The sequence below is a fragment of the Erpetoichthys calabaricus genome, chromosome 5 (assembly GCF_900747795.2).
Source record: "Erpetoichthys calabaricus chromosome 5, fErpCal1.3, whole genome shotgun sequence".
Lineage (NCBI taxonomy): Eukaryota > Metazoa > Chordata > Cladistia > Polypteriformes > Polypteridae > Erpetoichthys > Erpetoichthys calabaricus.
Window position 1 is genome coordinate 204,453,444 of NC_041398.2, and position 19,418 is coordinate 204,472,861.

The 19,418-nt window shown below is 39.8% G+C and overlaps 1 protein-coding gene across 1 annotated transcript in view; it reads left to right on the forward strand.

The window, feature by feature from the left end:
- Window positions 1-550: 550 nt before the first annotated feature.
- Window positions 551-19,418, forward strand: part of rasef (RAS and EF-hand domain containing) — a 99,692-nt gene continuing 80,824 nt past the window's right edge. The window contains exon 1 of the mRNA XM_028802431.2: window positions 551-1,234. Within this exon, the coding sequence (XP_028658264.1) occupies window positions 924-1,234 (311 nt within the window). The 5' untranslated portion in view covers window positions 551-923. The remainder of the gene's footprint in view (window positions 1,235-19,418) is intronic.

A 19,418-nucleotide genomic window follows, 5' to 3' on the forward strand; every position in this document is an offset into this window, starting at 1 on the left:
ATAAAGTCTGATTTTACAATATACAATATATAAAGATATATATTTTACAGCATATAATGACAAGCTTTAATGTAATATTTATACATACAATATATACGTATTTTACAGCATACAAAGGCTGGTTCTAATGTAATATTTATACATCCAGTATATATATATATATATATACTGGATGTATATATAAATCTTTATATATATATATATATATATACTGTGTATATATATATATATATATATATATATATATATATATATATATATATATATATATATATATATATATATATATATTTACTGTATATATATATATATATATATAAAAAGATTTATTTTACAGTCCATAAAGACTGATTTTAATGTAATTGTCACACATACACACACATAATGCCAAACGCTGTTTTCAGGTAGCAAACCACTGAGCTCAGACCCCTGGCTGCTCGCATCGCACGATTTTTGGACTAAAGCTCCGCGCTGGCTTCGTGCCCAACTGGTATTTCCATTTGCTTTTTGTTTTTCATGTCCCGAGAACAAAACGCAGGTAGGTCTCGCGTCAGCAAAAGTACTCCTCCCTTTTGTAAACGAACGAAGGCAGCGCTGGCAGCTACTCGACTTGGCAGAGACCGTTTAACCCTTCTGTCTGGGAATGTCCGAAGAGTCGCAAACTCATTAAGAAAGCCAGGCTGGTGACCTGGCAGCGCGCTGGAATTTAGCCGCCCGTCTTTGAAGAAGCGCCTTCGTGCAGCGCTCTAAACGGAACTGACATTCTCCTTTAGGCTGTAGTCCTGTCGAGAGTTAAAGGTCACGCGTTTGAGGCTTAAGATATGATCGGTGAGAATGGTTGTTTTTAAACGAAAGCTCGCAAAAGAAAAAGACTTTCACAGTATAGGATAAAAAAACAAACAATTTTCTTCACCCACCCCCTGATGGAGGACGAAGAGGAGCTGGACCGGTTACGCTTGCTCTTTCACGCCTGTGATGCGAATAATTCGGGTAGGATAGAAAAAGAAGAGCTCTTCTTGGTGTGCTCAGAGCTGAGAGTGCAGCCCTACGAGATCGAGGAGATCTTCACGAAGCTAGATCTTGATAAAGACGGTTCGATCAATTTCGAAGAGTTTGTGACCGCTTTTCACACCGTGTCTGAGGTGATCTGCCCCGGGGATATGGAAGGCGACAACGCTGCAGCGTGGGGTGCTTTTCGGCGGAGACTTGGAGAGGAAGCCCGATTCATCCCGAGGTGAGAACGCTTCGATTAAAAAGCGCCCGCGTACTGTAGATGTGCCCTAAGCTCAAGGACGAGTGGCGCGCAGGGGGGCGACTTGTGGCCTCATCTTTACAAAATAGCCGATGAATATGTTAGTAAAGTTAAGATCAGCTGGGCATTGTCGTAAAAAAGTTTGGTAGACACGTTGAACTTAAAGAAACTTGAATACTACGCTTGTAAGTTATTAGTGAAAAGTGATCGTATATAATCAAAAAGTAAATATAGTGTATGCATGATGGCAACACTGCATACATAAAAAGTTTTATTTTTGCTGTTGCTGCTGCTGAAATGGGGTCCGGAATTCCGTGACACCGAACCTTCGCCTAAGCGGCTTAAAATGAATAGAAGAAACGATCGATAAAACAGATTACTCAATTTCAGAGTGAATAAAGCAGATGATATAGTTTGTGAATTTACATTTCGAATTTAGTCAAGAAAGACAATTTATCATTTGGATTTCCATAAATGTAACACCTGCTGGCTGGAAAGAAAGCCAACAGAGTGTCACATAGGACAGGAAAGGGTTACAATACCTTATTTATTTAGTTGGCACCAACTAAATAAAAAAAAAAGCGCAAACGGGTTTAGTGAGTGATTTGTTTAAAAATGACCTTGGCCTTGTATGATTAATAAGGATCACGTCAGTCTAATGGCTGTAGGTACCTGTGTTCACTTCCAGCCTGGTATCCATCTGTGTGCAGTCTATGTGTTCTCCCTGTGTGTGTGGGTGTGTGTTTGTTTGTGTGTGTGTTCTCCCTGTGTGTGTATGTGTGTTTGTCCTCCAGGAAGTTTGATTTTCTAGGACTGACTGCTGTCCCCTCCAGGGTTTGTTGCCACCTTTCGGTCAATGCAGCCTGCTGTAGCTCCTCACAGCCATAGAAAGTGATAAGAAAACAGAGTTGAATGAGTAATACACATTTTGGTAAGAGTTTATAGTAAGTTTCATTAATAGACCTTTACAACGGATGTAAAGTCTCAACTATAGATGAGGTACTGCCTAAGAAACTTACAACTAAGGAATAAATGATTTGTAAATCAAAGATGTAATAAAGTATTACATAACATTTGGAAATGACTTATTAACAATAAGGTATTGTGTTACTGACATATGAATTCTTATTTAATGACATTTGTAAATAGTTGAATGTACTTGAACCAATAATCTGTTAAGCGTTATATAAAATTAATGGCTTATTGAAGAAAGTTTTCATAAAGTATCACCTACATTTTATATGATCATGAGTTGAGAAAATGGACGAGCGGCTGTTGTGATAATATGTTCTATTCAAATCTGGCTGTAAAAGCCTACAGTGCCAACGATATGATCTTTACGTTGGCAAAGCCATGTTTTGTTTTTTTTTCAAGCTAATTTAATTAAACTTGTTGCCTCCTACTTTCTTAAGTCAGACTAAGAATTCAGAATCGTCTAGCAGTGTGTGTTTTGCTTTTTTACACCATTGAACAGAATTCTGTTATGGAATTTGGTTCCAAAGTGAGCTGTTAGTAGACAAAGGCGTGAGTTACACCTTCGCTGTCCTCCACGGCATAGCCTGTTTATTGCATACTGACTGGATTGTAGAAGTAGGAGAGCAGTGGAAGAGTGAGAATGAATGCTCTCATTGGATGATCAAGCAGTGCACAGTAATGTTAATGCCTGGTTTGGTGCAGTTTCACCCCACAGGTTAAATCCTTGTTTACAGGGAATTAGAGATGTATGGCACTTAAACCCCTCAGCTACAGCCCTATGTAGACTGAGCTAAGTACCACTGCTCCATCCATCCATTTTCTGAATGGTAAGATGCCTGTTCTGATGGCAGCTCTCACCAGCTATGAAACTGTCTTGAACAGGACACCACATTCTTAAAAAGAAAAATGCCATAGTGGTTCTTTAGAGTGGTGCCACAGGGGACTGTTCTTGGTTCCCAAAAGAACCTTCCACATGAATGTTCCAGAAAGAACTTTTTATTTAGATTTAGATCCGTGACAGGCTCCATAAAGAACCATGAACAGATGATAACAGATTTGTGAAATCCTAGTGGGACCCTGATTTTAAAGGATTCTTTGCTGCATACAATAACGCAGGCAGAATTCAGGGTTTCTGGATCTGTTGTAACCTTCTATACATTAAACATTTCTGTTTTGTCCACGTATGAGGACCCTTTTCCAAGCCAAAAGAACCAATTTCATATGCATAGGTCCCTTTACAGAGCAAAATGGTTCTTTGTTAAGCAGTCATTCAACCTAGTAAAGTGCCATTAAAGAACCATCACTTTTGTGTAGAGTGTAGGTTGTTGTCCTTCAAACCCACAGACATACTTTTACTGGAACAGCTTATCCATCCATCCCTCCATGCATTTGCAGCAACTTCTTTGTCTTGTTTTAGCATTGTGGGTAGTCGGAGTCTATCACAGAAACATGAGTAGGAATGCAGAACACAATCGTGATGAAGGCTCCACACCATCAAAGAGTACAACGCACAAACTCCCCCCATACTTACTGAGGCTTGGTAAATTTAGGCAGCACGTGTCTACCTGGCATACAAGAAGATGCAATCAGAATCTCCACAAAGAATCCACATGTACCGTACACGTTGACAGCATATAAACATTTCGGAACTGCTAGGCCAGCAATAGAACCCACATCCTGAAGTTGTGCGATGGCAGGATTGACTATCGTATCACCGTGCTGACTTAGCAGTGCTGTAGTAAAATCAAATTAGTACAGAAACCAACATCATCTTGTCTGTGTACTCTCACCTAATTAACCTGCATCACTCTGCACCAGAAGTGACTCTTAACTACACTGTTAGGCTTCTTGGATAACTTTTCTTGTAAAAAATGTTAGGAAAATTACTAGATGTTTGTAATTGTTAATTGCACTGAATATATGAATTTTTGAATAACAATATTTCTGTAATAGGACAGTAGCCATTCGGCTGTAGTGACGACAGCAAACTGTTAGTCCGGGGTTACAGAGGCCATTGGTGCTAAATTTGCAACGAATGGCTGCTCTTTGCATGATTTAATTTAGTGTGAGGGCTTCATTGGCTCCATATCTTATATATAAACGTTGTGACAGATAGGGGACACTATCGTCTCCTTGAACCCTCGGACAACACATCAGACACCAGATAAAAGTCCAAATATTGACTTTATTATAATAAATAAGTGCACAAAGCACCCTCCACTCCACAATACTCCAATAATCACTCAATACAATAATCAATAAATACAATCCTCCACTCCAAGCAGCTCAGTCAACCTTCCTCCCAACTCGGCTCTCTGTTGAGATTTCCCACAGTCCTTTTAAAGTCCTTGACCCGGAAGTGTTTCTGTTCCTCAGTCCATGTGACTTTATAACACTTCTGGGTAGGGTAAAAACTCCTTTTCTTCAGCCCGGACGTACGTCATTTCCTCTGTCCCTGTGACTAGGACGTACTTCCGGGTTATACGGAAAATACAAGTCCTTTAGCCTCCCTGCAGCGGCCCCTACGGTATCCAGCAGAGCTGTGATGAAAGACTCCAAGTTCCATGATGCCCTGCTGGAATTCGGGGCCCCTCCATGTTGCAGGGATGGCTCCATCTGGCGGCTTGGGGGTATTGGCCGGGATAAGCTGCCGGCCATATTCCACAACGTGTACGTGTGGAAGTTTCTGTGTTTGTCCGGCGCGGAAGTGAGACGTGGAGTCAGGGTAAGGGCTCTGCCTCCGAGGAAACAGAAAAGTCGCTTAGCTGCTAATAACACAAGCAAGGCCAGCACGTCAGCAAAACGAAACCTCAGAAGAAAGACAAAGTTGCTTAGCCGCTAACATTGGCAAAACGGTGTCCCTTTTACTCTTCCTCTTGCTACTAATATACAAGTGAGGGGAGCATGTCGACAAAACGAAACCTCCGAAGAAAGATAAAGTCGCTTAGCTGATAACATCGGCAAAACAGTGTCCCTTTTACTCTTCCTCCCGCCACTAATACAGAAGTAAGGCCAGCACATTGGCAAAACGAAACCTCCGAAGAAAGACAAAGTCGCTTAACCGAAACTGTATCCCTTTTAATTTTCCTCCTGCTGCTAATGCACAAGCGAGGCGAGCACGTCGGCAAAACAAATCCTCCTAGGAGAGAGATGCCCAGAGTTGTTCCTTTCAATGACCTGACATCTCTATATTTGAGGTTTTTTTCTGACGATTTCAATAGTTTCTAGGACCCCAGGCGTTTTACAGCACGGGCTTACGCAGCTAGTTTTTAATATAAGATTCTGTTTTAACATTTCTGTTTTTTTGGAGATGGAGTTCTTATAATCTGTTCTCATCTGTTTTATATATTTTCTTGTATGTTGGCTCTTGCTTGCTCCTTTAAAATATCGTTCTTCTCCTGGTCCATATGTCAGACTTTGCCTAAAGGCCTCACTTGCTATCATTGAGTCTGTAATAATCACAGATTCTTGGTTATGAAACTTTCTATATACAGTCAGGCTACTGATTAGCAGATGCAGCCTGTGAATCCCAGATTTTTAATTAATTTGAGGCCATGCACAACAGCATTGCTTTGACTTCCCTGCCATCAAGGGAATTCTCAAACAACCCCAAGCCTGCCAAGAAATGGAATCCCTCCAGCGTGTCATGGGTCTCTCTCTGTTGGCCATGCCTAGAACATGCCCTGAGACTTCATCATAACTACATGCATAAATCATCTCAGCTGGCTCCACTCGATCCAGAAAAGCAGCATTTCAACTTTGAGGTCCTCCCCTATTCCTGACCTTCTTATCCTATCATTGAAAATGTGCCCTACAGTCCAAAGCAGGAACCTTGTTTTGGTTGCTTGTGTATGCAAACTCATCATTCCAGTTACCGCCCAGAAATTATTGCCATAGGTGGGGATTGAGATCTGGACTAACTAGTAATTGACAACTCCAAACAAACATTTAACTCCCAACACCACCAAATTCCAGTAGAGTATTCACAAACGATAGTTCAGGGTGTTGACTTGGCCTCAAGATTCCCCAGATCTCAATTTGTCTGAGCATCTGTGGGATGTGCAGGAAAAACATGTCCGATCCACAGAGGTCCAATCTTGCAACCTACAGGACTTAAAGGATCAACTGCCAATGTCTTGGTGCCAGATAACACAGGATGCCTGCAGAGGTCTTGTGGCGTCCATGCCTTGACAGGTCAGAGCTGTTCTTACTGCACGAGTATTAGACAGGCGGTTTAATGTTGTGACTGATCGACGCAAGTCTCACTGTGCTCATTCAACGACCAGACACACAAAGCTTTGGCTCTGGATGCCCAAGTTGCATTCTTTTGTCATTTTAATTTAGTCAAAACATAAAATAATGGATTCTGAAAATTGTCAAAAAAGAAAATGTGCACATGCCAGGGGTTATCAAGTTTAGCCCAGGGGTACCACTGTTGTTGGAGATTTGCATTCTAATTTGTTCCACAAATTATTGAGTCACTTCTTTGCCTAATTGATCTAATTGTTTAATTACCCACTCTACTGTAGTATGATACATACATTCAGTAGAAATTAAGTATTTTGTATTTTTTTGCCATAGCTTTAAACACCTAAGTTTCTTTTATCATTTTCTTTTCAACCCTCTTTCTTCTGTGACGTTTACTCACTTAATTGTACTCAAAACTGACAATTAGTGACAAGCAGAGCAGGCAAAGATGCAAAACACCCAGAATGCTAAGAGGGAGCAGCTACTTCACTGTCTTGTTCACTTGGGTGTTGGAAAATCTGAGCTGAAAAAGGATGGAAAGACATATGCTTGTGTGGTGGAAGAAAGCTGATTGTGTTATTTGTTTAATTTTTATTAAAAATTAATTTATTTAGAAGGATTTGGATAGAGGTAATGTTCAATGATGATGCATGGTCTCCACATTGAAGCAAATTTAGCAGTGCATGGTCTTTAGGAGTCTGAAGATACTTCAGGTACAGCACACATGGTGTGAGATCAGTTTGCTGCAGGCTTCTTTGATAGTTGGTTGATGTTATAATTTTCTTCAGTTTTTGTGAGGAGGAGAATAGATACATAAGGAAAAACGAGTTTGGGCTTCTGTTTGCCACATATGTCATTGTATGGGTGGAGAGCATGCTTGTAGTAGTTTATGAGTTATTGCTGTCAACTGAAACCTAAATGCTTTTGACCACCGGGAGAGAGTCACTGCTCATCTAGTCAGCTAAGAAAGATATCCACTGTTCAGAAGTCATACAAGCAGCCACTTTTTTAAACCTGAGTTAGTGAAACATTTGTTCTATTACTTGTGCTTATTCCTTTTTGCACAGCTATTATTTTTAGTGTTGTTGGAAAATTGTAGTAGTTTATATTACACAGTTGGAAAAGTAAAATACAGGTCCGTTATGATGTATATAAGTAATGTGATGACCAAGGAGCACCTCAGTGCCCCGACATCAAACACAACCCAACCACAATCAATTTCAGGTTCAATCAAATAGTAATTTCTTAACAGTAGTACCTTTACAGGCTTTAATCCACCAGCAATAATCAAATGGCATACCAATAGCTTCTGTCTCCTTCTCATCCTCCTACTCCTCCTCTTCCACCTTCTTGAGCGTCGTCTAACTCCCTCCCAGCTCTTGCTCTCTGGTGCAGTTAGACAGCTGCCTTTTATCTGCTCTACGTCAACCTGCAGGAGCACTTCCTGGATACATGGAAGCTGCAAACTCCTTTTCCATAGCGCCCAAGGTCTCCTACAGGACTGTCCTTCTGGACTCCAATTCCCAGACAGCCTTGCAGGTGTCCAACATGGGAGCGAGTCAGAGAGACACTACCATGTCTCGTGCCAGAGAATGAGTTGTTCATAAAAAGCCATTTCCCCCGGTCCTTCCATTACTCACCCCTGATACCAATTGGGGCTCCTCTCGGCTGAGCTGCATCTGAGCTCCAGTGTTCCTTCCATTTTATCAGTCCTGCCAAGTATGGGATGCCAGACCATCCTCTCTGGTATTTACAGTAAATATTATTTTTACAGTTTAGAAAATGGAAATAAAATAGATAACTTTGTTTGTCCCTATGGGAGAAAAGTAGCTTTTTACAGAAGGTATATAAATAAATAAATATTATTTCTTTGAGGGCTGAATATTTCTTCCAAAAAACTCAGTTTTCTGAAAAGCACACAATGCACTAGTTTCACACATAAATCAACATAAAACGTCTGTTGCTACATGCTGTGCCTGCTGTTGGCGCCTGTTCGGCATCTCTGGCAGCAGTGGCTGCGCAGGGGCAGCTTGATGGACAGCGGGAATGCACGGCGGGCCGGCTACATCTTTACTTTCGCACAGCAGGTGGGTGATGGTGGCATTCGCAGTGTGACGCAATATGGTTTGTACCTCTTGTCATCACAAGTGGTGGTCCTCCTAGACAAACGCTGCTGTAAGCGTATCAGCTACACAAACGTGTTCAGCACCACGATCAGCTGGGGACCAATAGGCTGACGCTGGTACAGTCACTTTCATTTTTGATATCCATCTCCAGATCACTTGCATCAAACTCAGAGTCCAAAAAGTCAGAGTCTGATTCAGTGATAATACAGAAAATGTCCATGGAGTATTTTGCTTTGCATATTTGTTTTAGTCTCGCCAGATGCTGATGCCATTTTAAAGGCTGTTTGCTCTTCACTACTCATGCACATGCAGGGAATCGAGGTCAAATCAACAAAGCTACATAAGTTTCCTTCAAGCAAAGAGATTCAATCCAAAAAGTAAGGGTGAGTTTTATATCAGTTTACTGCTGATTACCATCTCTACCCCTGAATTTTGAAAAAAAGTCAACATCAGCCTTGAAAGAGTTAAACAGCTATAGTCACCCTCAAATACACACTAGATTTGCTTAAAAGAATGAACAAAGAGATTAAAAGAACTGCCACAGTCATTGTGAGGCATTATAAAACATATTTCTATTGGTATAATGGAACCCTAGTATTTTTGTGTCAGAAAAAAAGGATGTGTGGCACAGTTCATAACAGCCCTCAGTTTTGTTTTCATCCAATTTCCCCATGGGAATTAACAAAGTATATCAAATCAATAATAATAAAAAAAATCCTCTGCTTTGCTATTACCTCCAGCAGTTTGAGAGTACATTCCATAACTGAGCTTAATCGGCTTGTTGATTGGGTGGGCCCCATTGAAGTGATGTTAATGACCCAGCACATCACAGCATAGGAGATCACAGTGGCCATCACAGAGTTGTAGAACATGTAAAGGATGTCACTACCCACATTAGTCTAAGAATAAAAAGATTCTGCTCAGCCATTTCTTATTATAGCTTCACTGTGTTGTGAGACCAGTCCATCTTGTCATTGATGTGGACCCCCACATACTTGTAGCAATGCACCGCTTCTACATCCATTCTGTCAATGGTGGCTCATTGGTGGTTTGAAAATCAACAACCAGTTCCTTGGTTTTGCTGAGGCTGAATTTCAGACAATTCTTTCACCAAGAAACAAAATTCTCCACTGGACTTCTCTACTCTGTCTCATCCCTCTTATTAACATACCCGATAAGTGCAGATCATCTGAGAATTTCTGAAAACACCATGAGTATCTTATAATATTCATAGTCCGAGTTGTACAGAGTGAAGAGAAAAGAAGACAGGACCCCTGTGGTTCTCCAGTGTTCCTCACAGTCCTTGAGTTTCAGAAACTGCAGCCTACCCAATGGGTAGTGAGTAATACAGGACACCATGAGCTCATCCAACTGCATATCCCTCAGCTTACTGCTTAACAGGGCTCTTTTCTAAACTGTTTGGCCATGGCCCCGACACAGTGGGCCAAAAACGTAATCTCTTGGCTCAAGCGGGAACTTCCCACAATGTCATTTTGGACCTACCTCCCTTGCCCTCTGAAAAACCACTGACAGTGAATCCACAGCAGCGTTAAAGACCATCCATGGAAAAATCCAGAGTGGTCTCCCCTATACTGTCTTGTGTGCTTAGATATGGGGATGGATATTTGAGGAGTAAACTGCAAGACAATGATTATATTTTTATATTATGTACATTAAAGAACCATCAACAACAAATCAAATAAAATTGATAATATATTGAACAATTATTATAAAAGTAAAGTTGAAAAAATCGGACTCTGCCGCTTCATGAATAAAAGGTAAAGTACCTCTTCTGGTTGAGGAAATAGCCCAAAAGTTGATAAAAATCTATGCTTTGTACCTAATACTTGTAGGCAAAATTTGGTTGACCTAAGTGAAAGTGTACTCAGGTAATTGTGCTGACATTCACACACGCACACAGCCAGACACACAGACATAATTCCAAAAATGGTATTTTCAGACTCAGGTTCGTCTAAAACGTCGAGATTCATCAAAATCTCAAAACGGAATTTTTGGAGGATTCCATTACTTTCCCTACACTTCGTATACAAGAAATTTCAGGGAGGTCTAAAACGTCGAGATTCATCAAAATCTCGTCATCAGATTTTTAGATGATTACTATACTTTCGCTATACTAAAGTAATAATAAGTTGTCCAGACACTTCAAGTCTGATAGCACCCTGTGCATTGGTAATTTAAAAGTGGTTAGTACAATACACATTACATTCTGAATGGCAGGAATCCTCTGAAAGAAAAGCCCACTGGTGAACATTTTTTTTTTCACTCAAGAAGCCAGTACCACCTGCCAACCTTAACTGTGCAGGTCAAGCAATGTGAACCAACTTGACCTTACAATTAAATCCATAGACTTGTCCATACACTGCAGAAGGTGGAGGTCCTTATTAGAAATTTTCATTTGTCACCCGCAAATAAAGAAAGCAAAAGGTAATGAGGCAGGAAATGTAATGAACAAGAGGGACATGAAGAAGTGGAGTATTAACAGGCAACAGGCCAGTACTGGAGGGAGCAACAGTATGGTACCAGTCCAAAAAACGGGTGCCAAAGTCTTCCTCAAAATATGAAAATGAAAATTTGTTTAAAAAATATCCATAAACGTAGACATCATACATACCATTTCACCGTTGTAAATAGCAGCTGTGTAATGAATATCATGTGTAACAATGCTGTTTCTGTGCACAAATTGGCTTCAGTTTGAAATTGCATGAAATCTGCAACTCAGTGACTTTGCTGTTGTAGCAAAAAATTAAATACACCATAAAAAAAAAACCGCAGTGGTAGTGCTGCTGCCTCGCAGTTAGGAGACCCGGGTTCACTTCCTGGGTCCTCCCTGCGTGGAGTTTGCATGTTCTCCCTGTGTCTACGTGGGTGTGCTCCGGGTCCTCCGGTTTCCTCCCACAGTCCAAAGACATGCAGGTTAGATGCATTGGCGATCCTAAATTGTCCCTAGTGTGTGCTTGGTGTGTGTGCATGTACCCTGCGGTGGGCTGGCACCCTGCCTGGGGTTTGTTTCCTGCCTTGCGCCCTGTGTTGGCTGCGATTGACCCTGTAGTTAGGATATAGTGGGTTGGATAATGGATGGATAAGAAAAAACAAAGAATATTATGCAAAATTAATCACAAATGACTGAATATAACCAAAAATTGTCCTAACAAAATCATGACTCTAATAGTCAGTACAAAGTCTACAGCTGCTGTCCTTTTCCTAAGTAGGACGATCAGCAAACACCAGCCTTCTTGTGGGATATGCAAACAAGACAGACAGGCTGGTGTAGCAGTGTAGGTGTAAAACCCTTTGAAAACATGTCCAGTACCAGAGAAGTGCGGATCTGTCCATCAGACTAAAGACTGAACCTCATGTTTTGTCACGGAGTAGGACACACACACACACCTCAGTGTTTTGTCGTGGAATGGGTTGTGCAAACCACAGTCCATCCCAGTCTAGACATTTGCAATGTGGTAACTGTCACTGGCCAGCCACAATCTCCCAACATTTGGATTACAAAGGCCCTCAGAAGCAGCTCCGTTTATCCTGTGAGTGATGGCAGAACTGCTATGCTTCACTACGCAGGGACAGCCAATAAACACTGCAGACAGAGCACTTCCTGTTTACATCAACTAAGCCCATGCATTTTTTTATTTTGCACAGCACCAATAGCCCAGAGCAGTCCACCTGTCCACTGTGAAAATGCTGCCCACTACACCAAGCATTTTGAGACAGATTGTGGTGAGTGCAACCCAGGAACACAGCTGTTTTTCTAGCTTGAGTGGAAAAGCTGGCACCCTATGGTGGCCAAATGCACCACTTGGATCTTCAGGGGTCACATCTTCTAATATCACCAGCACCTGCTTGTCCAAGTCATCATCAGTCCACATCAGTGGGCAGAAGCAATAAACATGAATTGGCTGATGTATACATCCCAAGAGTTCTTTCATATCCACCGACTTTTGATTTTTTTCTTCTTGGGGATAAATGCTTACTGGTCCCCTCTTGGTGGTTGAGTAAAACCAATCTCCTCACCTGCCAATGGTCCACTCCAGTCTTCCTTTAATTTGGTATCATGACTCATTGGAGGTTCTCTCAGAGCAAATTGATTTACTATCACCAGTCTGTAGTTGGTGCCAACCCTATATGTCACATTTATTAAATAATAAAGCCAGAACCATACATACACACACACAAACATGTCCTGCTTCATTTCCTGTTGTTTTGGGCTACATGAAGCACCACTAAAATAACAAACCTGAACTTGATAGAAGACACAAGTGGCCTACCCTGTTCCTCTGTTTCGTGAATGCCATCAAAATGCAGCAACCTCTTTCACTTCCTGCTATCCACTGTCACACACTGCAGACCAAGAAAAGGAGCTACATCCCATTTATATATCTCCTCATATTCTACAATCCTGTCAAGGTTTGTCTAAGGATGCACCCAAAGCGTCTATATCTCCGCTTAGAGTGAAAAGTGCCATATGGCAGTGGATACCATACATTGAATGATGTTATTACACTTCTGTAAATCTGTTTAAATGTAAGTAAATCAATATTTCTTGTCAGCACATATCTATCATATCTTTTTTCATGTTCAAAGAAGGCAGAATGAAGCCACATTGTTTACTGTTGATCACTGGAAATTAGAAGCAGATATTCTTTCGCAATCATGGCCCTGAACTCAGAATAAAACTGCTCCATATTATTCTTCCAATGTGCAATATAGACCTTAAGTCAACAAGTGCAATTTGTATATTTATTACTATTCGGTTTGTTATTATTTTCTCTCTTCTTGTCTTTTTGTCTTTTTAACTCTTTTTCCTCACACTGAGTCGATTGCACCTTCAATTTCGTTGTTCCTTTGAACTAGTGACAATGACAATAAAGATCTATCTATCTATCTATCTATCTATCTATCTATCTATCTATCTATCTATCTATCTATCTATCTATCTATCTATCTATCTATCTATCTATCTATCTATCTATCTTTCACTTTCAGATAGCACATCCATTTTGGAAGTCAGTCATTGATATTGTATGTCTTTATACATATCAACATATACACAATAAAAATATGACTTTATTCAGAATTATTAAAGTATTTGACATAAATCAGTCTAAAACAATTTAAGGAATACTGCATGTATAGGAAAAGTTGTGTGTTTATGAAATATCTAAGGTGAATTTCCACATCAAATAGATATCTGTAGTTAGTACAGGGAAGCTTTCTCAAGTATGGATTAATGTACAAGCATTTGATATAAAAAGAGTTTTGGGATAAAGACACTAGTAAGTGTTACAATGAACCCATTATGTTAGAGAAGATGAACTGCCTGTTTAGGTATGCAAATACATAATTCTCTTGGACAATGGCTTTCATTTTGCTTTTGCAAGCCTGTTTGAGTGTCTCTGTTGTTTCTAATACAGTGGATTCCAAAATTATTCAAACCCCTTCACTTTCCTGCAAACTTTATTGTTTTGTTGATGGAATTTTAAATTGATAAATTTGCCATTTTTGCCCATCAATCTACACCCGAAGATTGCAAAGTGAAAACATGTTTGCAGAATGGTTTCCAATGTATTAAAATCAAAAATTGATATCTCTCATTCATTTAAGTATTCAGACCCTTAATTCAGTACTTTGTTGAAGCCCCTTTGGCAGCAATTACTGCTTTGAGGCTTCTTGGGTGAGCATCTACCAGCTTTACAAACCCCCATTCTTACTGGCACATCCTCTCAAGCTTCGTTAGATTGGATGAGAAGTGTCTGTAAGCTGGCATCTTCAGGTCTCACCAGTCACCACAGATGTTGTGTTAGCTGTATGTTTTGGGTCATTGTCATGCTGAAAGGTGAACTGTTGCCCCAGTCTGAGGTCATAAACATTCTGTGTATGTGTATTTGACTACATTGATCATTCATTCACCAGATCAGTCTCTGCTACTGAGAAGCACCCCTACAGCATGATGCTGCCACCACCATGCTCTTACAGCACAACTGAGAGTGAAGATGTGTGAATACTTTCTGAATCCACAGTACATCCAGAAGCACAGTTAATGAATGTAAAAATGAGGTGATACTGATATCCTAAATCCAAAAAACACTACCGTGGCTGTTCGTTTGTCTGTCCAGGATTTTAAATCACCTGTAGCTTGCAAACCATTTGACCAATTGACCTGAAATTTGGTACACATATACTACATGACGTCTACTATCCGGGGTGATGATTGACCTTGGATGTTATTTCTCTTTTTATTTTTATTTTATTTTATTATAAAATCAACTCTCGGCAGTACGCAGCAGGGCGGTAGTACGGCGCACGCGTACGGGCACCGTTCTCATCCCTGCCACTTTCGCCGTGACTTCCCTATGTCTTCATATCTTAAATCATTCTTGATGCAGATTGAAGACTTAAGTGCCAGCTTAAGTGAAAAATTAAAGAAAACGTACTAAGTATTCGCAACACAAGCACTGACTTAATAAGTTTAAACACGAAAAGATGGCAGACGGAAGAAGAGAAGCAGCGGGCCACTAGGGTGGAGAAAAGGAGAGCTGCTCAGGAATCAGCAAGCACGTCAACCTCTGAGCAAACGAATGGTAAACATACAGAAAAAGAGGATGAAAACTAGGAATGCTCAAGTCAAGTGTATTCCCTGCATGTTATCGTGCTGAGCGCTGTTACTGGTCTTGTATAATACTGAGTGCACACTGGAACTTGTACGGAGGTAAGCGGTTATCTATCATCAATTAGGTATTCAGACTTGGACTTCCCTTTGCATAAATAACAATTAAAATGGTGAAAAAAGTGCATGCATAATTGCAAACAAATGTAACTGCCACTGTTACGTGAAAGAAGTTTATAATTTCCTAAAATTAATTTGTATATTCTGTCTCGGCCCATTGCTTGAATTGTGACTGAGAAGGTTGGCTTATAATTTGAGAAGAGCATACAAAATGTTTTTGTAATATACACATTTTTTCTTTGAAAAGCTACATTTATTATAAGTTCCAGGAGCTGTAAAATAGCACAAGAAAGAAAGGACAGCGAACAGTTTGATTTTCCTGTGCCCTTTTACATCCTGTTTCAGACACTTTCAGTTTAGTGACAATGGCTTTGATCTTTAAGTATTTACTACTAAAGTTTCAACCAGCCAGTGAAACAAGTAGGGTGACCTCCCCGCCTCTTATGAAATTAGGCAAAGGAACAGTAGACAGTCAAAGTTGTGTGGAAATCATTCAAAAGAAAGGTGAATAAATAGTTTATTATCTTACACTAACCACACCGTGCTGAAAGTGCAGGGTGGGGGAAAAGAATCCTGCCCTTTGATGGCCTTCTAATGGAGCCTTCTTATGAAACACGTGTGTGTTTGGAATGATTACAGGAAAAATAAAGAAAACATTCCCTTTGTTTCAGTTTTTAACCTTTCAGTCCTCAGTATTTTAGTGGTTTTATTACCAGAATACAAATGTAAAACAAGTAAGAAAATGTATGTAGTCATACTCAGGCGCGTTAGTAGCCTTGGTTAGTTGGTTTTTAAAGTTGGAGCACTTTAAAATTTTCTAGTCACTTCATCAAAGAGATTGTTATCTCTGTTTTATTTATTACATATTTTTATAACAGTGAGTCATATTCAAAAATAACAGTGATAATGGAATTTAACTACACATGTCAGTAGTGTACATAAAACATGCTTTTTAATACAATTTTGTAATATCTGGCAGAGATTGCTTTCATAGACGGCAGATTCCATCTCAAGAACCAAAAAATTCATGTTCTACTGTTAGTTTTTGGATGTGGAGGGTTAGCGGCTAATTGTAGTTTACATTTCTTAAACAGGAAGAACCAGATTGAGATTTAAAAATATTAAATCATTATAAATTTTATATAATGCAGCCTTAAGGATGTTTTTAGTTTAACGGAAATAATTAGTACAGTTTAGTCACTGTAGCATGAAGTGTCACCTAGACGTCTTTCCTACACTTCTACATAAGTTAAGTGCATTTATTTATTTTCCTTTATGGACATGAACATTATGTCATTTACCCATTTCAGTTTTTAAGGAGCAAGAGAAGTGAGCTGCTGTGACTCAGGTTTTTACTTCACACAGCTGCAGAGACAAGGCCAGAATGAGGTGGAGGCAGAAGCTGGACTGTTAGCATACAACATGGCCTACTCTTGCATTCTGGTACACTAAGGGATGAATGAAGAAACAAACAATATCATTGCTATCACATTGAATGAATAAATAATATCATTATTATAAAAAATAAATACACATCTAGCTCGTATTTTTTTATATGGTAATACTTGGTCATCTAGCCCCATCTCCATCCAACCATGCACAATCCCTTGTCCTGAATCCCAGAGTACTTGCTTCAGCGCACACAACTCCAAGTGACTCCCTGTTTTCCCGAACAAGTGAAAGAAAAAATATTAAAATATACAACTTAAAGTAACCAGTCTCAAGATAGGATTGACGCAGTAAACTAATCTGTAATTGATATCGCAAAGAAACTTTCTTTGTTTAAAGATCGCAAAAGTTTCACAATTGGAGATTTTAAAATTTCAAAAAATGTTTACAGGACGTTCTATTCAAGATATCTCAGTTTAAATTGAACTATTCTGACACATTACTGTGAAGAATAAGTGTGCCAAATTTCAACAAAATCAGTCCAATTGGAGCTGAAATAGTTTCATGAAGACAGATGGATGGGCGAACAGACAGACAGGCAAATATGGCTACCACAGTAGGTGCTTTTCACATTATATCCGGACACATGTAAAAGAGTCAGCTGTTACATATAGTTTGCTTGGGCTATTTACAGTCTAATGAGTGAGATATTAGACTTTTCTCACAAACCTTTAATACATACGTACATACAGTTACATACTCTTTTATAATGCTGTGACTAGTAGAGGACGTTGTAGCACCTCCACACCCAAGACACAACTACACTGTTTATTGAACAAATACATTATAAAGTCCTCCTTCTAGTAGCGGCACAAGCACAAAACAATTCTTTGTCACTCTCTCCATCCTTATTTCTTCTCATCCACACCTCCCAGATGAACTGTCCATCCTCTACACACAACTCCATCTCCCTGGAAGAGGTTGAGCAGCTTCTTTTATCTTGAACCTGGGAGTTCTTCCGGTGCTAGGGCATAGCCTGTTGATAGTACTTCTGGGTCAAATGGAAGCCCCACAAAGTAGGGATTACTAATCCTAGTAGCTCCTCCTGGCAGACCCCACAGAACTCAACAGGGCTACCCCATGGGATTACAGGCCCCAGCATGCCCTGCGGGTGTCTGTGTGGGAATCAGATCCTAGCTCAGGGATGCTGCCATCTAGTGTATCGGGGGACCCAGTGGTCAGAATACATCATCTCCCCTTGTCCCTCAATTACACTGGCCTCCCGGCCAGATAAGGAAGTTTGGTCTAACCGTGCCAGGACACCAGCATATTCATTCAGAGGTATGGCAACTCCTGACAGCCTCTTTTATATGAAGAAAGTGCAGAGTTATTGAATTTGCATTTGAAACTTGACTTGGAGTTGGTCTTGAATTCTATGTGATGTCAGATCAGGACTGTGTTTATTGTCATCACCAGCTTCAGCATTGTTGTTACTGTACCTAGTAAGTTCTTTCCACAATTATAAGTATTTTTAAAAATTGATTGTACTGTAGACATAATATCACGCTGTCACTATGTGTTTTTTCAAAGAACGCAGGTGTACAATACGGATTTAAAAATTTTTCTGGGCAGAAGTAATTTCCAGTGAGAGCCATCATTGTTTAATGTTTTGAATGTTTCTCTTTCTAATTTCTGTTTCATTTTGATACCTCAAAATGTTTTTGTTTAAACACTTATGTGTTTCAGTATATTATTTCAGAATGTTATCTTAGTTTCTTTATGGGTGCCACTCTGCGTTGCTTTGCATGACATCATCAGCACAAATGGCACCACTTATCAGACATTATCCAAATCTTTGGTTATATGATCAAAACAACCCTTCATGAGTTTCTTCATAATGACTTTTGGTTACTAAAATTTTGATCACATAAGACACCCAGCTGCAAGTACATAAGAAATTTGACAAATGAGTCCATCAAGCCTGTTTGTTAGGCTAAGAGCCAAGCTGTCCCAATATCTTATCCAGATACCTCTTAAAGATTGTCACAGTTTCTGCATCCATGTGTCTTATTCATCTATGTGTCTCAGTAGTTTGTTCCAGATTTCCACAACCCTTTGTGTAAAGAAGCGTTTTCTAGCTTTAGTCTTAAATGCACTTCCCTTTAATTTCCACTGGTGTCCTCAAGGATGTGATTTACCATTAAGCTGAAAGAATTCTACCAGATCTACCTTATCAATGCTGTTGAGAATTTTGAAGACCTGGATTAGGTCCCCATTTGTGATATTAAATTAGCCCAAAAGTAAGGTTTGAATATTCAGATTAAAAATAAGTTAATATTCAAATGCATTTAAACTTAGTGTAATGATTCTGGGCATTTACATGTGCTTTTTTAAAATTATACAGTATTATTATGATAATGGCCATACTGGCGGCCACAGTAAGAACAAATGCCAACAGCAAAAAAAAACCCCTAACGGTACTTGGGCAACTGGAAGAGCCATCAAAATCCCCAGTAGCTGCACCTTATAAAAGGAAAGCATCTGTGCTGCCATCTTGTTCTTAGTCTAATACTGACGGAAGTTGCCAGGTCCTTGGTTTTCCTGCCCAATTGGGCTATTTTTAATCAGCATCCATAGGGAAAAATGGACTTTCCTGGGTTGCGGGTTTTTGGGCATC